Here is a 27,772-nt window from a genome sequence, read left to right on the forward strand (position 1 = left end):
GTGAGCTTTGAGAAGGTCAGTGTCACCCCATCATACCCAGCTCCTTCACCACTATGAAGTCCCATCACACCAGGGCTCTAAAGTCAGAGGGCCTAATCAGCGCAGAGCAGAGTGGAAAAATGACTCCTCGTGTCTTGCTCACGAGACACTTGTTAATGCCTCCCACAATCATGTTTGCTTTCTTTGCAACAGCATCACACTGCTGACTCATATTCAACTGGTAGGCCACTAGATCCCTTTCTGCCGTACTCCTTCCTAGACAGTCGCTTCCCATTCTGTATGTCTAAAACTGATTGTTCCTTCCTAAGTGGAGCACTTTGCATTTGTCTTTATTAAACTTCATCCTGTTTACCTCTGACCATTTCTCCAATTTGTCCAGGTCATTTTGAATTATGACCCTATTCTCCAGATTAGTCGCAACCCCTCCCAGCTTGGTATCATCTGCAAAATTAATAAGCGTACTTTCTATACCAATATCTAAATCGTTGATGAAGATATTGAACAGAGCCGGTCCCAAAAAAGACTCCTGCGGAACCCCACTTGTTATGCCTTTCCAGCAGGATTGTGAACCATTAATAATTACTCTGAGTACGGTTGTCCAGCCAGTTATGGACCCACCTTATAGCAGCCCCATCTAAGTTGTATTTACCTATTATTGATAAGAATATCATGCGAGACCATATCAAGCGCCTTACTAAAGTCTAGGTATACCACATCCACCGCTTCTCCCTTAGCCACAAGACTCGTTATCCTATCAAAGAAAGCTATCAGATTGGTTTGACATGATTTGTTCTTTACAAATCCATGCTGGCTGTTCCCTATCATCTTGCCACTTTCCAAGTATTTACAGATGATTTCCTTAATTACTTGCTCCGTTATCTTCCCCGGCACAGAAATTAAACTAACTGGTCTGTAGTTTCCTGGGTTGTTCTTATTTCCCTTTTTATAGATGGGCACTATATTTGCCCTTTTCCAGTCTTCTGGAATCTCTCCTGTCTCCCATGATTTTCCAAAGATGATAGCTAGAGGCTCAGATACCTCCTCTAACAGCTCCTTGAGTATTCTAGGATGCATTTCATCAGGCCCTGGTGACTTGCAGGCATCTAACAAATAGTAGGTACTACATAGAGTCATTTCTCAAACTACAGGAAAATTGGTGAAGCCATTTAGTTAAGTGCCTAACTACAGATTGCGGAACTGAATTCAACGTTCCTTTTGTTGTGAATACAAAACCCCTTGGTGCTAAGAGAGCACCTCAGGTTTGCCCTCTACGGGAAGCATTTTGGTGTTTTGCCAAGGAAGCTCACAAACAGATCCATGATCGCTGCCAGAAAGAGCGCCAATGCCACATGAATTAACGAATCACTACATCTAATTTTTTCACAACAGCGGACCGCTTCAAAAAATGTATTTTTATTTGCAGAACGAATGAGTCATCAACTCATGTTGCCATCACAAAACCTGAGATCCAGTTTTAGGACTACCAAAGCATATGCTGCTTTTCAGGTTGCAAAAGAGCTTGACTAGATTTAAAGACCTTTACCAAAAAAAAAAAAAATAATCGAGAGTGTACCCTTTGACATGTCTTGAGTGTACAGCAAGATAATACGTTGGCTACTTGTAGGGAAAAAAATATTGCTAACCCTGAACACTGGGTCTATCACAGGCTCCTACAAGCCATAGAGACTACAAAAAGAAAACTTTGGGAAATTCTCTATTACATCATGCTGCCTCCAGTATATTGATAAGACTGTACCGTGAACGTACACCTTTTTCCAGTAGAGCTCTAGAAATCTGATTGCTGGTGGGTGGGGCATAAGAGAAGCTCCTCCCCCTTTCTCTCTGCTATTTCTCATCCACACTGTGCAATGCACAAGAGTAACGGGAGTTTAGGTGGCTATGAAGTGGAAACAGCATGCCTGAGGGCCAGGCCAGATGACTGCTTTTTCCTGCACATTTCCTCATGGACTCACACTTTTCACACAATTTTGATGGGGGCTAGTTGGACAGCAGGACAGGGCCTAAAATCTTCATTTATTTCACTCTGATACATAACGGCCATACTAGTTCAGACCAAAGGTCCATCTAGCCCCGATCCTGTCTTCTGACAGTGGCCAATGCCAGGTGTGCTGGAGGGAGTGAGCAGAATCATCAAGTGATCCCTCTTCTGTACCCATTCCTATCCTCTGACAGACATGGGACACCATTCCTACCCCTCCTGACTAAAAGCCATTGATGGATCTAACCTCCATGAATTCCTCAGCTCTTTTTTGAACCCTGTTAAAGTCCTGGTCTTTACAACATCCTCTGGCAAGGAGTTCCACTGGTTGACTGTTTGCTGTGCATCTCCCTAATATCTTATTTACCTGTCAGGGAGAAGCTTCAGGGGATAGCCGAGTTAGCCTGTACAGATAAACTGAAAAAACAACAAATCGTCTGGTAGCACTTTATAAACTAACAAACTTTAACCTCCTTGGGCGTGCATTAACAGATCTTCAAGTGGCTGTTTTGTTACAAACCAATTACAGAAGCCAAATACATAGGGAAAGACTGGAACTTCTACTCATTCACAAGTTCAATTCTCACACCTCTGGAATAAACAAAGATACTGGATGGTTAGGTCATTACCTATCTATTAAACAATGAAGGCGACAATGGTTCTTTGAAGAATCTCATGATTCCATCTAGATGATGTTTCATCAGTCTTTAAGTGTTTGACTTTATTGTTCGCTAATTAATGGCTCTTATCTGTCCCCTTTGACTATCTAGTCTTTAGATGCTTATAGACTATTTGTTTTTCCAATTGCTTTCCATCTCGGCTTTCCCTTGATATATTTTTTACCCCCTGCCTTTTCTCCCCCCCCCCCTTGCAATTTTCCCTTCTTCCACTTCTCCTCCTGTGTCCCCTATCTATTTTGGTCCTAGACATTCAACGCTCCAAGCATCTGAAGAAGTGGGCTGTGCCTATGAAAGCTCATGATCCCATTGACATGTTCTGTTAGTCTATAAAGTGCTACCAGACTATTTTTTTTCATTTTACCTGTCAAATAGAGTTTGGCTATTATTACCCTATCCAATTTTCATGGTATTTTCCAGTTATAAATGCTATAGCCTCAGCATCACTCCATGGACATCTATAGAGGCAGGTCAAGTTACACCAACTTTGGATTTGTCCCATAGGCTTCCAGAAAGCACAGCTTATCTACACCACCTGAGGAAGGGGCAGTACATAGACAATCTTTCAGAAGAGCTCAGCATTTAAGTAAGGAGCCTGACATTCAAAAAGCAGAAACTCTTGGGAAACAGTGGGAGTTATGGATGCTGCTAGTAGGGATGTGAATGGTTAACCAGTAGGCATCATTCTTACTGCGTGATGCTTACGGGTTATGCCCCCTCCTCCATCCCTTATTTAATCAGTTAACTGGTTAAACGTAACGTTTGACTGATTAATTAAATGGGATTTTACATCCCAACTTGCTAGCCCCTTCTGTCTACAGAAGCATACGGTCTGATGTTTTATAACATTCACCCCACGGAGATGTTACCGATTGCACAGCTTGATTTTTTTCTTGTACTTCATTATCTTTGGTTACAATGCATATAATTTCTACGGCCATTCAAACCAACGTGGAGTGTCCTTAGTACCATTAAAGCCATACATAGATTTGTTACGTCAATTACAACATCACACGTGTGCTGCAGGTACTCCAGGACCTAATCCTGGGCCTTCAAAAAAAAAATCTATTAGCGGTATCTCAGCAGTATCCCTGTAGAATCATAAACTAGCTGGGTAGGCTTGGGAGCAAAACAGACATGAGATTCCACTTCCTTCCACTAGAGGGCAATGTTTTCACAGGCAAAGCTGAAAAGAGCCAGGTGACCAGGTGGTTTTGGAAAATCCATTGTACTTTAAATGTAAAGTCTTACAATGGAAGTTAGGATTCATGATCTGTTCTTTGACTCAGTACAAATCCACCCACAATATTGTTGGTAGTCTAAGGAGAGAGAGAGAGAGAGGGAGAGAGAGAGCACATGAGAACACCCCGGCTAAAGGCCAACAGTTTCATGTTGATTCAGATAAGAGGTTTTATCTATATTCTGATATCCCATTTTAGCACTGATTTCAGGGTGCTATTGACATGTCTGAAGCTAGATGCGTGCTTAATTCCCTCACTGAAATAGGGCATCCTTTTCCACCACCATGCAAGATCTCTTTTAATGAGGGAAAAACCCCACTACAGCATGAAGTTTTCCTAGAAATCAGACAAGATACCACTCAGCATGTAAACTGACGAACCATAAATGACTACAACATTTGAATACGAAATCCTAGTAGAGTGGTTACGATTTACTAAAGCTATCGGGAAAACCCAGTTGCCATGTCACAGGAAATTCCAACTCTTCTACTTTGCTCCTTATTTCCTAAATGGGATTGAAAGTTGACACACTGAGCATTTTTGAAGAACACCTCTGAAAACTATGTGAAAGTGTCAGACTGAAAAAACGTCAACATTTTCAAGGGCAATGATATCGCTTCTTCCTAACTGTCAACATTTTTGATGTTTTGAAATGTCGCTGGGCAGCACAGTGTTCTGTTTCAATGGAATTCTGGAAATTTTGAAATCAACATGTTCCCAAGGGAAAAAAAAAAAGATGATGATTTTGATGTCCAGCACAACTCTTTATGGAGACCATTGGTGCTGTGAAGGCATTTAAGAACACCAAAGTTTGTTATTTAACCCACCGTCTTATAAGTTATCAGCTCACCTTTTCCTTGTATCTCCCCATAGTCTGCCTATATATCTGTTGTCTTCTTGGACTGTAAGCTTTTCGGAGTAGAAACTATCTAGTGCTTCTGAGTGTATACAGTGCCTAGCATAATGGAGTCCTACAAGCTAAGATAATACAAATTATGCTATTTATGGGTTTGCTCCAAAGCCCATCAAAGTCAAGGGAAAATATCATAGAAGATTAGGACTGGAAAAGACCACAGGCGGTAGTGTAGTCCAATCCCTTGCTCTAAAGCAGGACCAACCCTAATTAAGTCATCCCAGCCAGGGCTTTGTGAAGCTGACCTACCCTCCTAGGGAAATACATTTTTCTAATATCCCACCTAGATCTCCCCCACTACAACTTGGGACCATGGCTCCTCATTCTGACATCTGCCACCACTGACATCCTATCTCCATTCTTTGGAACCCCCCTTTAGGTAGTTGAAGGCTGCTAGCAACCCCCCCTCCCTGCACTTTGTAAGATGGGTTTTTAATGACTCCTTACCAAACAAGTAGATTAGCATCATAATAGACATTAGGCCAAGATTATGTGCTTGGCAGGCCAGGAAACCTTGGAAACCCACCGTCAGAGGCAAAGTTTGTGGTATAAATAACATGAGTGGTTCAAGCAAAAAACAGGACTATGTAGCACTTTAAAGACTAACAAGATAGTTTATTAGATGATGAGCTTTCATGGTAAACCATCTTGTTAGTCTTTAAAGTGCTACACAGTCCTGTATTTTGCTTCAGCTACACCAGACTAACACGGCTACATTTCTATCACTATTCTACGTGAGTGGTTCACTGAGCCTGCGTTCCATCATAGCAGCTTGCACTGGGGCAAAACGACATCAGTTGTGCCTCTAGTTCTTCTTTGATCCGTGTCTGAAATAAGCCTGGATCTCAACCCTCGTGCACTAGGAGGCTTGTGTTGCAGGGACTAACAGTTCAATCAAATGAGGTTCAGCACTCTCTCCCTGAACAGCAGCGGTTCTTCCAAATCAGTGGGAGGTGAAAAGATTGTGTCTGTTGCCTGCACTTCCATCAGTCGCATGCTGGACAGACACCAGCAGGGTTGCCTTGCTCACTTGTAACTTTCCCCAACCGTTAGTTCTTCATCGCTCATTGTGCTTTATTGGACTAAGGGGCTTGTCAATCACAATAGTACCCAGATGTACAGTGGGGCTGAACCCAAAGGGGTAGAACAATCATTCTGTGTAAGTGATGGGGGTATAGTGGCCCAAATATTCAAGGCCTACTCTGTATTCCATTTGCCAACCGCCCCTCCTGTGTCGCATGGAGTAGCTTGCTACCCGTCACTGGTGCTTTTCTATCCAGACAAAACATCTCCACAAGAGAAAGGGACCAGATCCCTGCGTCCCACAACAGACCAGAAGACCTGGCCCCAGCAATCTTATTTTTTTCCTTTATAAACATCTGTGAAATCTGATTAATAATTGCTTTTTCCATTTCAGGGAAAGGTTATTTGCAGAGCTCATTAAGTACAGGCAGTTCTAATGGGAACCAGCACAAGGTTTTCAAAGAAACCTGTGGATAGGGTATCTGCACTGCAGCCGGCAGACAGTTTCAAACAGTGATTTAGGAGTACAAGTGACTTGTGCTTCTAAACCCCCAGGTGCTTTTGACACTTGGGCAGCAGGTACCGGTGATGGCTGTTGGGAAGGATTCCCAGCCTCTGAAAAGTTGCTAATTCTGCTAGCGCTGCTGTTCTGGGGGCTTCGCTGTTCACCCCCCTAGCTGCTGATTCAGCAGGCCTCCATGTTCACAATGGCTTGACAGTGAAGGAGCTCAGCCAGGTTTGTGGTTCACAAAGCACTGGTGGAGTACTCGCACCAAAGCGATGTCCACCTGTCTTGGGCATATGCGTATCAGTGTAACCCTTCAATCATCACCGATACAAACTGCTTACAGGTTACCCTCCTGCTGTTGGTAGTTACCACCCTAATCCTGGCCGGTGCCAATCTGAACAAAATATCCATGTGCATTAGCCAATCACCCCTCCTTGTTTTTCTGAGAGGTTGGAGTGCTCTGGTAGCATCTCTTCGGAATGGGCTTAGGTAGGTACTGCAGGGCGGTATCGTTTTGTACCATCCCTTCCCTCAGGGCTTGTCTACGCTACAGAGAAGACCAGCCTCCGGAGGTTGATCTGTCAGAGTTGGGTTTAGCAGGTCTACTGTAGACTCCCTAATCGAGTGCTGTGGGCCACCCCTGCATACTCCTCTTTCTGTGAGGAGTCAGGGAAGCTGGATGAAGGTGTGCTCCCGGCAGCTTCCCGCGGTATAGATGCTGCAGCAGCTCGGCTTAAGGCAAGCCAAATCCAGCTATGCATTATGTATAAATGGAGGACGTATCTTAAGCTGACCTGCCTGGTCTAGGGTAGGCCAGGCCCCAGGGTTTTGCTAGTCGGTCAAGGCTAATCTGCAGGGCAGGAAAATGTGACTAGGACTCAGCGGGTAGGACGAGTGTCTACACCCGAGATCCATGGGAGCTTGGGTGTGGACTGCGAAGCGCAGAGCGTCACGCCTACGAAGAGTGCGCAAAGCGCTCCAGTTGAATGGACTGGTATGCCTGGGGTCCTGCTGTTCAAGATCAGGGCCAGACGAGCATGGGCGAGCTGGCATGGGCGAGCTGGGCAGCTACCCAGGGTGCCAACCGATATGGGGCGCCTGATGGCAGCTGTAAGGGGCGCACAGCAACCCTTATAGCTACCATCAGGAGCCGCGCGCCTGGCTTCCGCAGTGCTGGCCCCATGGTGCCAGCCAGCAGCACCCTTCCCCCTACGGCTGTGGGGCCCTGCAAGGCCCGCCGCGTGTGCCAGCAGTGCTGGCCGGGCAGTGCAGCATAAGCGCCATGCACCTGGGGGTGGGCCCCGGGCTGCGCGCCAGCAGCCATGACTGGCCTGCGCATGCACCAAGCGCCTCAGAGACAGACCTGTGCACTCTGGGGGAGGTGGGCTCCCGCCGCATGCACCCTGCACCTGGGGGCAGCACCACGCTCCCAGGCCCAGGGCTCCAAAAGGGCTCGAGCCGGCCCTGCTCATGAGTCACAAATGGAGCTCTGGTAGAATTTTCCACAAACCAGCAGACTCTAGAGTTTCTGCTGGAGGTGCTCTCTTTGATCTTCCTTCACTGGGCTCCTGGGGAAGTTTAAGTGACCTAATCAGGAACAAGTGACAAGGCCACATGACACGGGAGACTAATTTGTAAGCTCAACGACAGAATACCACATACTGACATCTTTGTAAACAATGGGTAGGTTGTCAGTGGCTTCCATAGGATAGTAATGAAGAACATGGGAATGGCCACACTAGGTCACACCAAAGGTCCATCTAGCCCAGTGTCCTGTCTATCAGAGGCCAATGCCAGATGCCCCAGAACGCATGAACAGAACAGGGAATCTTCAAGCGATCCCTCTGTCACCCATTCCCAGCTTCTGAGTAGGGACACCATTCCTACCTGTACTGGCTAAGTATTGATGGACCTAACTTCCGAGACTTTATCTAGTTCTTTAACCCTGTTAAACTCCTGGCCTTCACATCCTCTGGCAAGGAGTTCCACAGGTTGACTATGCACTGTATGAAGAAACACTTCCTTTTGTTTGTTTTAAATCTACAACTCATTAACTTTATTTGGTGGCCCCTAGGTCTTATGTTATGGGAACTAGTAAATAGCTTTTCCTTATTCACTTTCTCCATACCTGTCATGATTTTGTGAGACATACTGTAGACTCCTTCCTCACTCTGGGGAATAGAGACACCCAAAATTATTTTGTTACATCATAGATTGCAAAACAGTAGGACCTAAAGTTTCCAGAGACATTTGGGTCCCTATGTGAGACACTCTACATATACAAATAGTTTTCAATGAAAATTGATTAAACAAAGAGGATACTATTGTCTCATTTTTTTCAAACCTGTCTGGAAAAAAAAAAACAAAAAAAACAACCAGAGTTTAAGTAAATTGTCCATACGATCCAGGAAGACTCTTGTGGAGTAGAGCCAAGAAGAACCTAGGTTTGCTGCCTCCATAGCCAGTTCCTTAACCATAAAGTCATTCTCCCTCTATGTGATCCCCTTAGTTGAAATTGATGGGGCTAATCTTGGAGGTAATGGCAAACCAACAGGAGGGGTGGTTTTACCATCTGAACTATTTCAGCTAACTTTATGAAGAAACCAGGACTAGTCCCCCAATTAACTCCAATGTCAGAAACTCCTCCAAACACACAGAATTTCGTATTCAATAAAATAGGTATCAAGCTGCTCTTGCAGTTATACCATGTTAGCCTGAAGATCAGGTTTCAGTTCAAGCTGGATGGGAATCTGATTTTCCAGCTCATGGGAAATTGTCAGTTCAGTTGGAACAAGACAAAAGAAATGGAAATTTCTATTAAAAAAAGTAGAAGCCCCATCTGATAAAATCAGAAGTGAAATGTCTTTTGGTTTTTGATCTTTAAAAAGTTTTCATATAAAATACTTCTTGTTTAAGTATTTTTATATAAGAAAGAAATCTCCAAAACTGTCAGACAGGAAAATTGCTCCATATTCATCCCCCACCAAAGTATTTTGATCAAAATTTCAATTATGGATGCTTTTTTCTAAATGTTGTGATTTTGACCAAAAAAAGCTATTTGTTATTGAAAAAAATCAGTTTCAACTAACATTTGACCATTTTCAGTCTCAGTTGAGTGTGATCATCTTCACCTCTTGCTTGTTGTTTTGATTGCTTTAAATGTTAAGCACTTAGCCAGCAGATGAGCAAACAGTGAAAAAAAAAAAAAAAAAAAAAACCAACCAACCTTTTGCTGCGGACTTTGTTCAGCAGAGGGGACCGCTTGCTCATTCAAGTGTAATTAACAAAGGGCAGACTATGCATTCTTATTACTCTATAGCTTTCTTTATACTACCTGATGATGCTTGACAAATTATCACCCGTGTGGGGGGGGGGGGGGAGAAGGGAAGTGTGATGGTGCCCCAAAGTTATTACTAATTGCTTGCCTAATTGAAGTCTGAATGACTTTAGAGTAGCGATTCTTTATAGCCGCTCTCCGTGATCTGATGCATCTTGACATAACTGATATGACTCCAAAGTGACACAGAAACATATCCAAGGGCGAAGGAGAAAAAAAACCAATGATCAGAGAAAGTGCATTACAATACCAAAAGGGTCTTCACCTGCTTCCTGGCACTATAGATAAAAAGTCTAGCCATTCTGGACACTGTCTATTTTCCAGTCTTTGTTGGTAAAACCTGTTTATGGATCGTGACATAATTGCCCCCTCCCTTATTTAGTGGTTTGCGAGAAATACAAAATATACGCTGGAACAATTCAATGGAAATAGCGATGGAGACATTTTCCTTTCAAACAACCAATCAACTGATGTCATGCAGACAGAAGGGTTTCCCTGCTTGTACCACTGTCTTGGATATTGGCACGTTTCTGGGGGGAAAAAGAGTCTTCTCTGGGACAAAATTTTCTCCTGGTGTAATTCAACATAGCGTCATTGGCTTTATTTTGCATCCGCTGAGTTCCTTGAGGGCTGTTAATTTCTTCACCACCCATTCCTGACTAGACCTCTCAGCTGTGCTTTATCCCCAGGGGTCGATTAAAACAAAATGACGCCAGATCCGATCAAATCAATAGTTCCCAACAAACCAAAGTGCTTTTGAAAATATACTCACCGGCTGAAATCCTGACCTCATTGAAATCAATGGGAGTTGTGTATTGACTTCAATGGCGCCCAGACCAGAAGGGAGCATTATGATTGTCTAGCCTCACCTCCTGAAAACAAGAAGCATAGATTTTTTTTTCCAGAGGAAAATTTAGACAAGTGTTCATTTTTAAGTCCTCTTAAAAGGGTACTTCTGTCATGTGGCCTACAGTGAATTGTATATGAAGTGCCTTTTCAGCTTCTCTTTGGGGTGCTCACGGTTGTGCCCGGTAGCACCCCCTCTGCAGGCCAAGCCAGGAGACATCCATGAATACGCAGAACTGCAAATAGCACTTTTGCCAATCTCAGCAGTCTACAATACAAAGGAAGGTATTACGAGGATGAAGGTTGCTTTCGGCTGGTGATGTGCAAGTGTGCTGTACCTGCTCTACGGAAAGATTTCATTGTTAACAAAGCCCCTAGTTAAAATGACACATCAGCAAATTTGACTGCACTGAGGAATGGCTGCACGACGCTGTCTGTCTAGTGAAGACCGGGGCATGACAAAACAAGGCTCTGAAGGGCAACATGAGGGCAGCACACACACAGGAAAAAATGTTCAGATAAGGTCAAAGGTGTGTGTTAAAAAAACCATTAAAATCACCCCATAAAGCAAAGAGCTGGGGGGAGTGCTGATAGACTGATGACTTGGCAGGTCAGAGGTGGAGTGCGGTTACACTTCACAGCCCTGGCTTGACCTAGGTTGACAGACAGCCTTTCTTCCCAGCTTCCCAACCATTAATAGTTTAATTTGGTTCCTGGCTGCCTGGGCTTTTTTCTGAACACTCATTCCCCCGCCCCATGTCACTGCGTATCACATACCCTGCCAGAGCAACGTTCAGAGAAACTCTGTGTGCAGACCCAGCACAAATTCCATAATTGCTGATTCTGTTTAAGTCTCCATAATATGCACCGTTCAATTGGCCATACTATTCAAGGAAACCCAACAGATACGCTGTTTTATATACGCTTTTATTTTAAATGCGTGCAAACATTCTCCCTCGGCAGAAAGCGTAAAACAATTAAGATGATTTACAACACAGTGGACCAGTATCCAGAGCTCCATCACCTTTGAAGATTTCGGTTTTTTGGTTAGTCGAGTTTCTATTTTTATGTTCTTGGGGCTTCCAAAGGCTCCACTCAAGACAGCGACTCCATTGGGCTGGACATCTAGAGGGAAATCCAGGCTCCACTAACGTCAGTGACAAAACTCCCACTGATTTCCATGGAACTGGGATTTTCACCCTGAACATGTGAATTATAATTCTACTCAGAACAGAAGTAACTCTGCTTCCCTTGAAGCCAATGTGAAAAGGGTCACTGACTGCAGGGACAGCTCTGCTAGGCCGACATTGAGTGGCCTACCTGAAAAATAGGAACCCTCATGGCCAGAGCTCAGTACAGTGGATGCGGATGTTGGGCTCTGAGAAATCTGGCCTTACGTTGACCTAACATAAGAAAGGTCACTCTAAGTCAGATCAATAGTCCATCTCGACCAGCATCCTGCTTTCCATCATCACCCAGAGACAGATACTTCCCACAATATAAGAAGTAGGAGTCAAATGAAATTAATAGGCAGCAGGTTTAAATCAAATAAAAGGACGTTTTTCTTCATGCAGCACACAGTCAATCTGTGGAACTCCTTGCCAGAGGATGCAGCGAAGGCTAGAACTTTAACAGAATTCAAACAAGAGCTAGATAGATTCATGGAGGTTAGGTCCATCAATGGCTATTGCTCAGGATGGGTAGGAATGGTGTCCCTAGCCTCTGTTTGTCTGCAAATGGGTGACAGGAGAGGGACCGCATGAGGATTACTTGTTGTGTTCACTCCTTCTGGGGCATCTGGCATTGGCCACTGTTGGCAGACAGGACGCTGGCTTAGATGCACTTTTGGGCTGACCCAGTCTGGCCATTCTGACTTGCACAACCTTGCCTGGAAAGGAGTATCACCAGTTGACTGTGTCTTGTGTAAAGAAGTACACCTTTCTGTTTTAAGCCTATTTGTTACTAATTTCATTGGGGGACACATGGTTTTTGTGTTATGTGAAGAAGTAAACTATGCGTCTTAATTCTTTCTCCACAGCATTCATGGATTTACAGATTGCCATCTATAGCCGTCTGTTTTCTAGTCTTTGTAATCTCTTGGGAGGCCTCTTCCATGCCCTAAACTCAATTTTGTTGCCTTTCTTTGTACTTTTTCCCCAAATCTAACACACCTCTTTTCACTCAGGGTCACAAGACTTCACCCAGTGTTCTAGCTATGGGATTTATGGCAGCATTATGAAATTCTCTGTCTTATTATCTATACCACTCCTAATGTTTCCTACCATTGTTAGCTTTGACTACCACTACACATGAGCAAATGTTTTCAGAAAACTAACCACAATGGCTCCAGGATCTCTCGTGTGAGTGGTAACAGCTAATTTATACCCCATGATTTTGCATGTATAGGTGAGAGATGTTTTCCAATATACATTTTCCATTTATTGCCTAGGGTATGTCTACACAGCAACGTTATTTCGAAATAACTTACTTCGTGTCTACACAGCAGGCAGTTTTGAAATTTTGTCAAGCCAGGGGACTTTTTACTCTGACTCCTGTAACCCTCATTGTACGAGGAGTGAGGGAAGTCGGAGGAAGAGTGCTCTATTTCGAAATAAGTGCTGTGTAGACACTCCCAATTTTGAAATAAGCTATTTCAAAATAAGCTACACAATGGACACAGCTCAATTTGCATAGCTTATTTAGAGTTAAGCCCTGCTGTGTAGACGCATCCCTACTGCTTTGTTGCCCAGTTTTGTAAGATCCCTTTTGAATGTCTCAATCTGCTTTGGACTTCACTATCTTGAGTAATTTTGTATGGTCTGCAAATTTTACTGTCTCACCATTTATCATTTACAAATGTGCTTAACAGCAACAGTCCCATCACCAATCTTTGGAGGTCACCGCTATTTACCTCTCTCCACTGTGAAAACTGACCATCCTACACCAGAGGATTTTGCCTTTTCTTCCATGACTTCACTTCAGAGCCTTTCGTGAGAGACCTTGTCAGAGGCTCTGAAAGTCCAAATACATTATCTCCAATGGATCACCCTTGCCACACATTTGATCCCCTCAAAGAAGCCTAGTATATTGCCCAGTCAGGATTTCCCTTAAAATAGTCACCTAAATGAAAAGGATACATTGACGGTTCCTTAACATATCTGATAATTCAGCACTTCATGATGATTTCAACGAATTTTGTGTGGTACTGAGGCTAGGTTTAATGGCCTATAATTGTCAACATTGCTGCTGGAGCTTTTCTTTTTTCCTCCCATATTAGCTTTCCTGCAGTCATCTGATACAGAGGCTAATTTAAGCCATAGTTACATACCACAATTAGCAGTCCTGCAATTTCATATTTTGAGATACTTCAGAACCCCTGGGGAATGCCATCTGCTGACTTACCACTGTTCCATTTTTCAATTTGTTCTGGAAACGACCTCTATCCACGCCTCACTCTCGAACAGTTCCTCAGAACGGACACTGAAAAAGTGTGAGGATCTCCTTCGTCTCCTCTGCAGCGTAGACTGATAAAAAGAAATCATTTCGTCCCTGTGCAATAGCCTTGTTTTCCCTCCGTGCTCCTTTAGCAATTTGATCATCCAGTGGCTCCTGGTAGTTGCTTGGCAGCCTTCCTGATTCTGATGTGCTTGAAAAAAGAAAAAAAAAGTCTGTTAGTTTGAGTGACTTTTGCTTGTTGCGCTTCAAATTATTTCTTTTGTTCAGTTTAAAATTAGCCTTGTCTTGCTGGAGTTCAGGCTTCCTGTTCTCCTCAGGACGATTTGACTTCCACTTTTTAAAAAGATGTCATTTCATCTCTCCTGGGCTCTTTATCTCTGTTCAGTTGCGGGGGCATTTTTTGGTCATCTCACTTATGTGTTTGTATGTGCGGTAGATGGACAATGAGCTCTATAATGGTACAGAAGGCAGGTTCTGGCCCAACCCCTCACAAAGTCATTTGGAAGACGCCAGTTGACAGCAGTGGGCTTCTGGAGCAGGCCCAGAGCGTGCACTAAAGGCAGCAAAATATTTTCGAGAGCACCAGTTGATAAAATATTTCCATGTTCTCCACAGAAAGTTGATGCCTAATGAGGTGCTTTCCTTCTGGCTTTGCATTCTGAAGTGAAATGCTCTGATGGTGGTGGTGGGGGAAGTTGTGTCCTTTTTTAAACAAAGGTTATGTTGACCATAGGATCCAACTCCAGGGGTGCTCCAGGCCTAGAGCACCCACAGGGAAAGCAAACAGTGGGGGCTCAGAAACCTGATAGATCATTTCCTCTCCCTCTGTCCAAGCACTTCCCGCCTGCTGCAATCAGCCTTTCTATGGCGTTCAGCAGGCACTGGGGAGGTGGACAAGGCCGGCCCACAACATTTTGGCACCTGTGGCGGGGAGCTCAAATGACGCCTCCATGCTCCCCTTGCTTGGGCCAAAACTTTGAACAGTCTCAGTTCTGCCTCCCTGTTCTATCCTCTCATGGTCCTGCTCTGCTACCTACCCCAATGAAGGAGAACTAACAACTTAAAATGCTTTGTTCAAAAATTAAGTAACGCTCTGAGTCCTAGTGGCACCCCCGTCATAGTCTGGCACCTGAGGCAGCTGCCTCAGTTTGCCTCATGGTAAGGCCAGCCCTGGAGGTGGGAGAGGGTTTGTTGGGGGAGGGAGGGAAGATAGGGCAATAAGATGGCCAACAGCAGGGCTGACAGTCTGGCCGGGCCTCCTGGACAAGGCAGGAGCTTTGCTCTATGTCTTGGAAGGGGTGTGGCCTTGGGCAAAAGGGGTGGGGCTGAATCTATGTAGTCCTCAGCACCACATGGAGAACACTGTGCTTTCCCCAGAAGCCCTCAGTTCTGCCCAGAGTGGCCGTCGGAAACCCCATGCCCTTTAGAATCACCAGAGTATCCTAAAATAGCTATCCCTCGTCTTCACAGCAAACCTGTTATTTCAGGCTTGCTGTTCCGACGTCCCAGTAAGCCTCATTCCACGAGGAGTCAGGGACGTTTTGGAATAGCACTTCACTTTGAAATGTGGCGCCATGTAGATGAAATAAGCCCTTTTGAAAGAGTATCCAGACAAGATGTACATAATTTGTGTAGCTCAAATTGTGTCTTATTTTGAGTTAATGGTGCAGTGTAGATGCACCCTTAGAAACTAATTATATATAGCCTCATGAGATTGTGAATAAGATCCGCTGACTGACACCATAATCTCAGAGTGGAGAAGGTTTTTCTCTATTAATTCAGTGTTATCATTTGAATAAATTAATTTTTATTCCAGTAATGCCCTTTGGCCAGAACCTTCTTTGTACCAGCCCCTGTGCAAACAAAAAAAAAATCTCTCTGCCTTTGAGAGCTTACAAAGGGTAAGGCCGGGGGTGAACGTCACAAGCAAATGGAGGCTCGTAAGGAAATGAGATGTTCTGGGTCAGTAAGGAAACTTAGTCTCTGCACACCGACTGCCTAAGCATGGACAGATTTCTTGAAGGCCTCACCCCAGAGGGAGAGAGAGAGAGAGAGAGGTTGCAGCTATTTACAGGGAACCCCGGCTGCCTGACACACAACACGTGAGAAAGTGTCGAGATGAATGAGTTTCTCGCGCAACACCTATGACGTGTCATTAACACTCAGTTTGAGCGACCCGAGAGCTCTGGCAGCATCCGCACCAATGTCTCTCTCCATGCCTCACAGTGAAGGACAATGCCAGGAACAGAATTTGGGCTCCCCAGTTGCTAGCTAGGGCTCTCCTCAGTGGCTGGATGGCACAGGGCCCTTCCTGTGGTTACCTCAGGAGACCATCCCCAGGCCTGGTGTTTGCAACAGGGTTGGACTCTCCATGGTAGCAGCACTGGGCACAAGCTCAAGGGAAAGACGGTCTAAGCCATGCATCTCCAGGGATTTATAAACCGTGGCTTCCTCCTGTCTAGCTGGGTAAGAGACTGTTGCCATTAGGAAGTGTTTCTTCACACAACGCACAGTCAACCTGTGGAACTCCTTGCCAGAGGATGTTGGGAAGGCCAAGATTCTAACGAGAGATAGGCAAGTTCATGTAGGTTAATAGCCAGGATGGGTAGGAATGGTGTCTCTAGCTTCTGTTTGTCAGGGGCTGGAAATGGATGACAGGAGAGAGATCACTTAAATGATTCTCTGTTCTGTTCACTCCCTTTGGGGTATCTGGCATTGGCCACTGGTGGCAGACAGGATACGGGGGTAGATGGACCTTTGGTCTGACCCAGCGGTTTGGTCTGCCATAACAATTAGCACAGCATCTTCTTCAAATCCAAATCCCAGTGCCTCATTAAATGGTGTGGCCTAGAGGATAGCTTACTGTGCTAGGACAGCTGGATCCTAGTCCTGGTTTACTGTTTGGCCTTGAGGAAAGAAAAAAAAAAAAAAACAACACTTCCCCGTGCCTCTGTCTCCCACCTGTAAAATGGGGACAAAGGTATGAACCACCTTTGTAAAGTGCTGAGAGACCTTCTCAGAAGAGCTAAATAGCAATGCTCGGGGGAAGGAGGGGAATACTGCTTGGTGGGTGGAATGGTCACTCGTTGGGCAAAACGCAGCTTTTAATTCTCCGAGAGATTCATCGCCTCATCCTCGCCATTCCGATTTATTCCGAGCCATTTTTGCCATGCTGAATAAGCACTGTACATCAAAGCCCATTTCCTTTCATTCCAAAGCCATTTGCATTTTATTTGTGCCTCAGAGGAGGAACAATCCAAACTGATTACAATCCGCAGACACTGTACATAATGAAAAATTAATTGCATCAATCTTTTCGCTGTAATGGGCTTAACAGCTCATTTTCAACTGGTCATTTTTCCACCTGCTCACCAAGGCCCAGACAGCTGAGGCAAGCATGTCTCTAACACTCACAGAATACCAATGAAGTGAAGGTCACCTAAATGCCACGCGGGCGGCAACACAGCCTTCTGAAGGAGATGTAAGTATTTCGGTACAGCAACCGTCATCATGTGGTGAAGACCAAATAAAGGCCTGAGGCAGGAAGCCCAGTACTGCTAGAAACCACCACAAACAAAGGTTGTTCTGGGTCTCTTTATCAGAGTCACAGCTTGACAAAGAGGTGGTGACGGGGGTTATCAATCAAGTTTTACATGCTAGCGTCAACGCCAGTGATTTGCTCCAACGGTTAAGGCGTACTCGCTCGCTCAACGGATATTCATTAAGACTTGGATGGTGCTTTTGACATGAGGGGCTGGTAAAACACATGGGGACAGGGTCAAATCAAGTCCTTGCTTTACAATGAAGAATGGAATAGGCATTTGACGCCTCCTTCCCATCTGTGTTAATAACCTGACACAAGGAGTTCAGTCCCTAGACTGCCTGCACAACAAGGCTTCCAAAGACTTTCTTCCCTGACAATAGGAACAACCACGTTTTGATTCGGAAATGCTGCCGCGATTCTTTAGGAGTGCCGACATTTGCTTGTCTCCTGCTTCCACTCTCAATGGGTTGGGTTCCCTGGTCAGACTGAGGTCACTAACCCCTGGTCTACACTAGCGTTTTATTTCAAAATAACACCCCCCCCCCGGTAGATTGAATTTATAAGCGGAGAGTCTACACTACCAAGCCTATTATTTCGAAATAACGGGCCACATATATGTTAAAAAAAAAAAAAAAAAATCGGTACTCCTGCTTTCCTCAAAGAATAGCGCTACTTTCGAAAGAGTTACTTCGACATAGCTGTAGGGTGGACATTCCAGTGCTGCAATTTTGAAATGACGACTCACCAGAGTCATTCGAACTAATTACTTCCCAGTGCTTCTGCGGGCTCTAAGCTGAGATAACACGTCCACAATAATGGAGCCTGTGACTCATTTCAAGGGTTCCCCATAGTGTGGACATGCTAGTTCAATTTTGTAAAAATCCAGAGTTAAGTCAAATTAGCTTCATAGGATGTATCTAGACCAGTGTTTTTGAAAAAAGTGGCCTTTTTGAAAAAAAAAAAAACTTGCCTTGCATCTAGACTGCTGCTGCTCTTTCAAAAGAACACGGCATTTTATCAACCGTGGAAAACCTCGTTTTACGAGGAAGAACGCCTTTTTTTGAAAGTGCTCTTTTGAAAAAAGGCGCTGTGTAATGCAAACTGTGCTTTTTCAAAAAGAGAGCATCCAGACTGCCTGGGTGCTCTCTTTCGAATAAAGCAGCTTGCTTTTCTGAAAGGACTGGCTGTAGTCTAGACACCCTTTTTCCAAAAGCGGCTTGCAATCTAGATGTACCATATTTTCCGGCATATAAGACTACTTTTTATGCTAAAAACATCCCCCAAAAATCGGGGGTCATCTTATACGCCGGGTATACAGGCAGTCCCCGACTTGCAGGTACAAACGGGGCTTTTCTCGCCCCGGAGGACACAGACTGCTGGACCTCGCGGTCCCGCCGCCTGTGTACTCCGGGGCGAGAAAAGCTGCTCTGCGTCTCCCTCGTCTGCAGACCAGGAAGACGCGGAGCAAAGCCGTGGAGGGGCTCCGGCAGCAGGGCAGCCCAGGCACGCCGCAGCTGTCCCGCTGCCGGCGTCCTCAGAGGCTTTGGTCCTGGTGCCCCTGGACTGCTGGATACCATCTACAGCAGACCAGGGACACCGGGAGCAAAGCCGGGAAGGTGGAGGGGCGCTACCGGTTGGCCTCTTAAGGGGCGGGGTAGTCTTATACGGCTAGTATAAGACGAAAACCTATCTTCTAACTAGAAAATTAGGGGGTCATCTTATACACCCAGTCGCCTTATATGCCAGAAAATACAGTAGCCCTAATGTAGACATGCCCCAAGAGGCAGGTAAGCCATGAACCTGGGTATTTGTGACCCGACCAGAGAGTCTAGCCAATGGAAGATGGTGACAACACGGGGGACCTGAACTACAAATGGGGTGCCATTTCAAAATGCACATTTTGCAGTGTTTTGTCCCCACAAAATAATTTTTGCCAAGCAGGCAAATATAGCACGGGGAACACATTTTCCCAGCCTGCTCATTATTTCTCTGTCCTCCTGTAAATGGCCTCATGACTGAATAGGATTGCCAGATCGTTCCAATGAAAATACCGGACACACTTAACATGACATCACAATCTACATGACATCTTATTGAGAAAATACCGGACACTTATATTTGCTCATTTATGTTCAATTTGTTTCCCAAACAGGAAGCTCAAATACTCACCTGTCTGGTTCAAAACTGGCAACCCAATGACCGAGCTCCACAAGAGTCTGAAGACAAAGGCTGCATCATTGCAATAGCTGTTTTGGGCAGCATGTCATTGCTAGTTCAGATGCATGCACACGGCTTTCCATTCCATGCATCTGACCAAGTGGTTTTGACCCATGAAAGCTTGTGCCTAAGTATGTAAGGCACCACTGGACTCCTAGCTGTTTTTACATATACAGGCTAACACAGCTACCCCTTGACTAAAGCAAGGGGTGTGTATCTGTGTGAGAGAGAAAGAAAGAAAAAAAAAAAAAAAAAAAAAAGAGAGATAGCACTGCATTGGCTCTTGTGTAGCTCATCGATAGATCTCAAAGCATTTTACAAAGCAGGCCAGTACCATTTCACAGATAAAGAAACAGAAGCACAGAGAGGTGAAATACCTGGCCGGATGTCACCCAGCAAGCTGGGGCAGAACTGGGCATTAAACCAACATCTCCTATTTAAAAGTCTAATGCTCCGTCCACTAGGGTGTACTGCCTTCCTCGACACCCTGCCATCAGATCGGGAATGGACCGCAATAATAAATGGACAGGGGAGATCAGATCCCAAATACAGCATGTGACCCGACACAGGGTGGGTTGTCATCCCCCCACCAAATGGATACCTCAGGGATCATGTTTTTTAACTCTTTGGTGACACTTCTTGTCTCAATAAAGTCTCATAGAATCACAGAATCCGAGGGCTGGAAGAGACCTCTGGAGTCAGAGTCCAGCCCTCTGCCCAAAGCAGGACCAACCCCAACTCAATCATCCCAGCCAGGGCTTTGTCAAGCCGGGACTTACAAACCTCTAGGGATGGAGATTCCACCCCCGCCCTAGGAAACACATCCCAGTCTGAATTATTAAACTGAATTAAAGCTGTGTATATGTCTGAGAGGAGATCTGTCCATGACTAACCCCAGGCTATTTGCTTGTGTAGCAAGGGATGGAAGAGAACATAAGAACGGCCACACTGGGTCAGACCAAGGGTCCATCTAGCCCAGTGTCCTGTCTTCCAACACTGGCCAATGCCAGGTGCCCCAGAGGGAAAGGAGAGAACAAGTGATCCCTCTCTATCACCCATTCCCAGCCTCTGATAAACAGAGACTAGGGACACCAATCCTACCCATCCTGGCTAATCGCCATTGATGGACCTAACCTCCATGAATGAATCTAGCTCTTTTTTGAACCCTGTTAATGTCCTGGCCTTCACAACATCCCCTTGCAAGGAGTTCCACAGGTTAACTGTGCGCATGTGAAGAAAAAATTTCCTGTTTGTTTTAAACCTTCAGCCTATTCATTTCATTTGGTGAGACACACACCCTCCCGAGGAGTCATGTGACTTTCTAATACAAACATTTTCCTTTCAATCCAGTGAGATCAAGAGGGAGAAACTAACGTGTGAGAAACGCCCCATGAAGGTCTAGATCCACACACAGGGACAGGCTAGGTAACTCTGTAGCAACAGAGAAAAAGACAGAGCTCCAGCCTCACTAATGCCCGAGTCAGAGTGAGCCAGCTGTCTTGCTACCAACAAAGGGGGAAGGCAGTAACCTCATGTCTCAAGCTAGTGGAGGACAAGAGAGAGAGAGAGAACACAGGCCAGGATCCCATGAGCTCTGGAATTCCTTATTACAACATGACCCTCACCACCACTGCCAGTGCTCACAACAACGTGCCACTATTTTCCAAATGGAAAAAAATGGCTTTGATTACATGGAACTTTTCTGGAACTTTTCTGGTGCAGATTACATGGAACTTTTCTGGAACTTTTCTGGTGCAGATTACTATAGGTATTCTTTGGAAGTTGCGGGGGGAGGAGGGAAGTTTCATTAAACACAACCTCTGAGTTTTTTAAAAACTGAAACATTCATCCCCATGTATTTAAACTTACTATTTCTCAGATTCAGCTCTCACTTTCCCTCCCCCCGTTCTGCAAACACAGAGAGAGAGAGCTATGATTGTGTGGAGACCAATAAATGAAAGACTGCTGCCAACATGATTTAATACTGGCTGTGTAAAGTGTCAATTATTAAATGTTCCATACCCAGTGAAAAGGACAAGGAGGAGATGGATTACCAATTCAGTGACACATTACAAAATATGCTCAGCTGAGACGAGGCACCTGAATTGTCAGGTTAGAAATGACCCCATTAGAGAGAGGAGAGGAGCATGCGGAAAGGGAAGAAACAGAACCCTACAGAGTAGAGAAGAACTATTCGCATCAAGCAATTTCAACTAATGGCTTTTGCCAGCAGATTCCAAATGATAGTCCTTGAAATACTTGCTGGGAGCTACTTGATCAAAAGGAGTTGACAATAAGAGTCAAATGGGGGAAGAGGGGAGCGGGAGGGAGGTGGTTTTGACCTTTCAAGCTCTTAGCACAAAATAAGCTCCGCCCACTTTTGATGTCCCTCTCAGGCTATTGTGGGGATGTTTCGGCTGCGTGATAAATGCGATTTATTCTTTGCCAGACATTTTTTAATGGGTGCCTGTTCTTCAGTTTGCTGAGAAAAATGTTTCTGTTTTTCATTGAAAAACAGATCGAAACCTGAAAACTGCAGGGTCGGGGGTGAAGGCGGGTGCAAAAATAATTGAGAAAACACCTTCTGGTTGCTCGTTTGCTGACAGAAAACCAGAAGGAGATGTGTGTGAGAGAAAAATGTTGATTTTCTAAATCAAAAGAACTCAACTGGTTTGCTTTTTTGTTTTTAAAAACCAAAGCAAACCAAGAAACTCAACCAGCGCTCCCCAGGGTAGATTATTTTCCGTGAACTTGGCTCTCCTGCAATGAGGTACACTATGCCACTGGAGTCTGTTGGCATCCTCCAACTTCGTTTCCCCTCAGCAGGGCTGCCCATGCTTGATGTCTTCTTCATAGTGGACCACAAGCTAAACATGAGTCAGTGTGATGCTACTGCAAAAAAAGCAAACATGATTTTGGGAGGCAGTCACAGGTGTGTTGAGAAAGACACAAGAAGTCATTCTCCTGCTCTACTCTGTGCTAATTAGGCCTCAGTTGGAGTATTGTGCCCAGTTCTGGGCTCCACATTTCAAGAAGGATGTGGCAAAATTGGAGAAGGTCCAGAGAAGAGCAACAAGAATGATTAAAGGTCTAGAGAACATGACCTATGAAGCAAGACTGAAAGAATTGGGTTTGTTTAGTTTGGAAAGGAGAAGAGTGAGAAGGGCCATGAGAGCGGTTTTCAGGTATTTCAAAGGGTGTCACAAGGAAGGGGGTGGGGAGAAAAAAAAACAAAACTGTTCTCCGTGGCCTCTGAGGATAGGACAAAAAGCAATGGGCTTAAACTGCAGCAAGGGAGGTTTAGGTTGGACATTAGGAAAAAGTTCCTAACTGTCAGGGTGGTCAAACACTGGAATAAATTGCCCAGGGAGGTTGTGGAATCCCCATCTCTGGAGATATTTAAGAGTATGTTAGATAAATGTCTATCAGGGATGGCCTAGACAGAACAGGGTCCTGCCATGAGGGCAGGGGACTAGACTTGATGACCTCTCAAGGTGCCTTCCAGTTTTAGTTTTTATGATTCTTGACTGGGATGAAAAAAAGTGATGGGAACTCAGAAGCTCATAATGCTCTGAAATGAACCTGGCATAAAAGAAACCTGGGCATAAAACCATAAGAAGGAGAACCCCTGCAGGGCTCAGATACACTTTGTGGGCAATGCCTTCTAAGCCCAGGTAGGCAAGGAAAGCTGGAGGTGGAGGGGCAGTTAAAACACAGTATTGCTAGTGCAGCAACTGGAGGGAGCTGTATGCACACAAGAAAAGGCGTTGATCAGGGAATCTGCACCCTGCACCTCAAATCAGAGCCCTCCGTGAACCTGGAGTCGCCGCAGAGGTAGACTACAGAACAGTGCTAGTGGAGAGGGGATTCCCCCCACATGAAGTGCCGTGACCATACAAACATGAGCCCTCCTAGCCCACATGCATCAGAGCTCTCCACATTGGCCGCCGTGGAGCATGGTCAGAACTTCAGGTCCGTCACCTCCGCAAACACTTTCCGATGGAGCCGTTCTTGCCGAACCGATGACAAGGCAACCTATAAAGCAGAACTCCGGCCCTGCAGTAGCCTGTGACTGAAATACACAAGCAAACCTGGTCATATCCATGGGATTCCTCGCCATGCTCAAAGGAACCAGAAGGATTGGGGCCCAAAAGTTCCAGATGCTTAAAATGCCAGAAAATTCATAAACATGGGAACAATGAATAGAACACAAATTGTGCATAAATCCCAGCAAGCATTTCAAAGAGCCTATCGCAAAGCAAACAAGGCCTCAGTCCATGCAAATGATTGGTCTTGTTCTCATAAGACAAGAAACAAATGAAATTAATAGCTTTGTTAAAACTAACAAAAGGAAGTTTCTCTTCACACAACGCATAGTCAGCCTGTGGAACTCCTTGCCAGAGGATTCTATGAAGACCAGGGATTTTAAAAAGAGCTAGTTAAATTCATGGAGGTTATGTCCATCCATGGCTATGAGCTGTTTGTGAAAGGATGGGAATAGGTGACAGAGGAGGAATCATTTGATGATTCCCTGTTCTGTTCAGTCCCGCTGAAGCACTCGGCATTGGCCATGGTCAGAAGACAGCACTTCAGGTTAGATGGACCTTTGGTCTCCCCTGGCATGGCCGTTTGTATGTTCTTATCTTGATCACTGAAGACAAGCAGACCTCCTTCAAAAAGGAAGCTGAACAATATTAACCCTTCAACTGTGCACTCTAGGTTGTAATTTGGTTATTACAGAGGACAACAAAAAAGTTCATCAGGTGCAAACAGGATCTAAAACCAGGCAGAGACTACGTTAGGTAATACGCCTTCAGAAACCCCTTTCCCATTGTCAGAGTCTTTACTGGGAATTTGGGGGAGGGGGGAACCACCAAAACCAAACAGGGTATGTCACCTTTTAAAAAAAAAAAAAAAAACCACCAACCACACACAACCCATTCCCTGGGGATTTTCCAGTGCCGTAATGCACATAATACAGGAAGGAGGGCAGACTGGGCCATCAAACAGGTCCCTTCAGGGTTTAAAAATCCATGCTGAGGTACAAGCTCCCAGCAGCTGCCCTGTTGAAATGGTGAGCGACACTGATCTACGTCTCAGTGTCTCCCCCTGTTTGATTACCACTCTCCTGTCGCTACATACCACTGGTCCCTAACCACTCGCCTGTCGCTACATACCATCGGTCCCTTAGCATTCTGGGACTGATTCAACGTGATCCAGGACATCCTAACAAAGGAGTAGCTTGGCAACTTTCAGTCACAGGAGCCTACTCTACAGACAATCTAGCTTAATAGCTTTTATTCTCCATGGGACTGGGAAGAGGGTTTCAACGATAGAAAATAAGAATTCAGTGAAACCCAGCATGTTGGGACTTGAACAATTTCATCATTTTTTATGACTCCCCCGCCATATCATTACATTCCTCCTGGCTGAGGTGTCAGCATGGGACTGACACAAACGAAATGCATCTGCAAGGCGCGCTGGGGAAATGTGGGGAGGAGAATGCCTGATGGAAATCGAACCTTGAGGATTATAATTACTTGATTTTTGTTGGGCTGGTCTTTGTGCATGACATGCATGTAATTTTCCAACACATAGACCACAAGAACTGGAAGGGATCTCATGAGGTCATCAACACCAGTCCTCTGCCCTCATGGCAGGATGAAGGACCATCTAGATCATCCCTGACAGGTGTCTGTCTACCCAGCTCTTAAGTATCTCCAGCGATGGAGATTCCACAACCTCCCTAGGCAACTTATTCCAGTGTTTCAACACCCTGCCAGGAAGCTTTTCCTAATGTCCAATCTAAATCTCCCTTGCAGCAATTTAAGCCCATTGCTTCTTATTCTATCCTCAGAGGCCAAGGAGAACAGTTTTTCCTCCCTGTAAACACCCTTTTAGGTACTTAAAAACTGCTCTCATGTCCCCTCTCAGTCTTCTCTTTTCTAAGCTAGACAAGCCCAATTCCTTCAGCCTTCCCTCATAGGCCATGTTTTGTGGGCCTTTAATCATTCTTGTTGCTTTTAGACCTTTAAATCACATTTGTTGCTCTGTGATACGCTGAGCTACAGTTTAAACAAAGCTACCAAATTATTCTGCATGCAAGCTGTACTGAGAATAGCTAATTTTAAGCCAGACCTGTTGCACTTTCAAAGAACTAGTTGACACGGCTGGGGTCCAAAGGGACTTCTGACTGAATTATATAAACAACATTTAAGTTGCTGATGCTGTCACAACAGGGCAACTTAAATCCAGATTGGCAACTTAAAAACCAGTAAGGCTGGGCATTGCGAATGAGTGACAGAGATGCACTGGAAAAAGTGATGGAGTGGATTAGAGCTTCCAGAGAGATCTAAAGAGATTACCAATAAAAGTGTTGAGACCTTGAGAATAACAAAAGACAGGACTATGTAGCACTTTAAGACTCACAAGATGGTTTATTAGGTGATGAGTTTGTGGGCCAGACCCACTTCCTCAGATCCATCTGGCCCACGAAAGCTCAATACCTAATAAACCATCTTGTTAGTCTTTAAAGTGCTGCATAGTCCTGTTTGTTTCAGCTACACCAGACTAACACAGCTACATTTCTATCACTTGAGAGTTATATGCACCCATATGATACGTACCAAGATCCCATTCTGTTGGGAGCAGTAAAAACAAGTGGTAAAGGACAGACCAGACAGGAAAAGGGAGACAGGAACCAGAGAAACATGAGCACAGAGCAAGGAAGTGATCTTCCCCCCAAAGCATGCAGCTGGCCTTTGGTACAGAACATAATCCTGCCTTCCAGATCGCTGGTCCAGTTCTCTAACACCAGAATGATGCCAATTGTCACATGCACGTGGCATTGCAAACCTGTGGCTAGGATTATATGGATTTTTCTAAATCAGAAAGCCATGATCTATTCCAAGATATAGATTGTAAATCAGAGGGATCATTGTGCTGCAGTCTGATCAGCTGCATAAACACAGGCCGGAGCATTGCCCCAAAATAATTCCTGTGTGAACTAGAGCAGAGCTTTCAGAAACAAACAGCCAGTCTGGATTTTAAAGTTACCCAGGGACAGAGAGAGCACTGTAGCTCTCACTCCATTTCTCCAATGATTAATTACTCACATTTAAAGGCATAGGCTTTACAATTATACAATCCCAGGGCTGGTAGAGACCTCAGGACTCATCAAGTCCAGCCCCCTGCCCAAAGCAGGCACAACCCCAACTCAGTCAACCCAGCCAGGATGTAAAAACCTCCAGGGTTTATTTCCATTCAGACTTTGTCTAACTTCCACTTCCAGCCATAGAATCAATCACACCATTGTGTGCAAAACTAAAGAGCCTATTAGCCAATGAAGATACTGTGGCAGGGGCAGTCCCACTCCTGGGTCCCAGAGACCCCTGTTCTGCCCACTAGCCCACAGTTTAGAGACCACAGTACAAGTCTCACTTGCCTTTCCTCAGCATGCAGCCTTCTGTCCCTTGGCAGAACAAAGTGGTGTTGGGGGCCAATGCCCCTGGCCAGTCAGGGCTGAGTCAACAGTCCTCCTTAGACACCCACTGAAGTTTCTGGCCACCCTGGAGGGAAGGGAGCCTCCAAACACTCCCTGTTCAAGCCCCTCACCTTCTTCTCCAGCAGTGCTGACTTTGGTCTGCTCAGCTCCTCTGAATCACCTTATCAGTTGCTGGTTCCCCTCCAAACTCCTTCTCCCCTTTCCTTCACCCTTCTTCACAGGGAAGGTGTATAAAGTAGTTCTGAGGCAGCCTGAAATCAGCTCACCTGGCCCTTAATTGACTGATAGCCACTCTGTCTCAGCTGCCTCTAATTAGCCAGGGCCTTTAATGTTTAAAAAAAAAAAAAAAAAAAAAAAGAGCTGCCTCTCTCCCCTTCCAGCCAGTCCTTCAGCCTCCCAGACTCCAACAGGCACAATACTTACAACCTGTAGTCACACCTTACCCTTCTCTTTGAAGACAAACAGATTTAGCTCCTTGAGCCTTTCCCAATAAAGGCATTTCCCCCT

General features: G+C 45.1%; 1 protein-coding gene across 4 annotated transcripts in view; it reads right to left on the minus strand.

Moving 5' to 3' along the window:
• TECRL (trans-2,3-enoyl-CoA reductase like) overlaps positions 1-27,772 on the minus strand; it is a 211,535-nt gene that overhangs the window by 135,015 nt on the left and 48,748 nt on the right. For 3 of the 4 annotated variants that reach the window (XM_075929239.1, XM_075929238.1, XM_075929241.1), the window contains 2 exons: positions 13,947-14,190; positions 10,471-10,570 (listed from right to left, as the gene is read on the minus strand). In XM_075929239.1, coding sequence (XP_075785354.1) covers positions 10,471-10,548 — 78 coding nt within the window. In that variant the 5' untranslated portion in view covers positions 10,549-10,570; positions 13,947-14,190. The remainder of the gene's footprint in view (positions 1-10,470; positions 10,571-13,946; positions 14,191-27,772) is intronic. The other variant, XM_075929240.1, reaches the window with a different exon arrangement.

Source organism: Pelodiscus sinensis, chromosome 5, assembly GCF_049634645.1.
Source record: "Pelodiscus sinensis isolate JC-2024 chromosome 5, ASM4963464v1, whole genome shotgun sequence".
Taxonomy (NCBI): Eukaryota; Metazoa; Chordata; order Testudines; family Trionychidae; genus Pelodiscus; species Pelodiscus sinensis.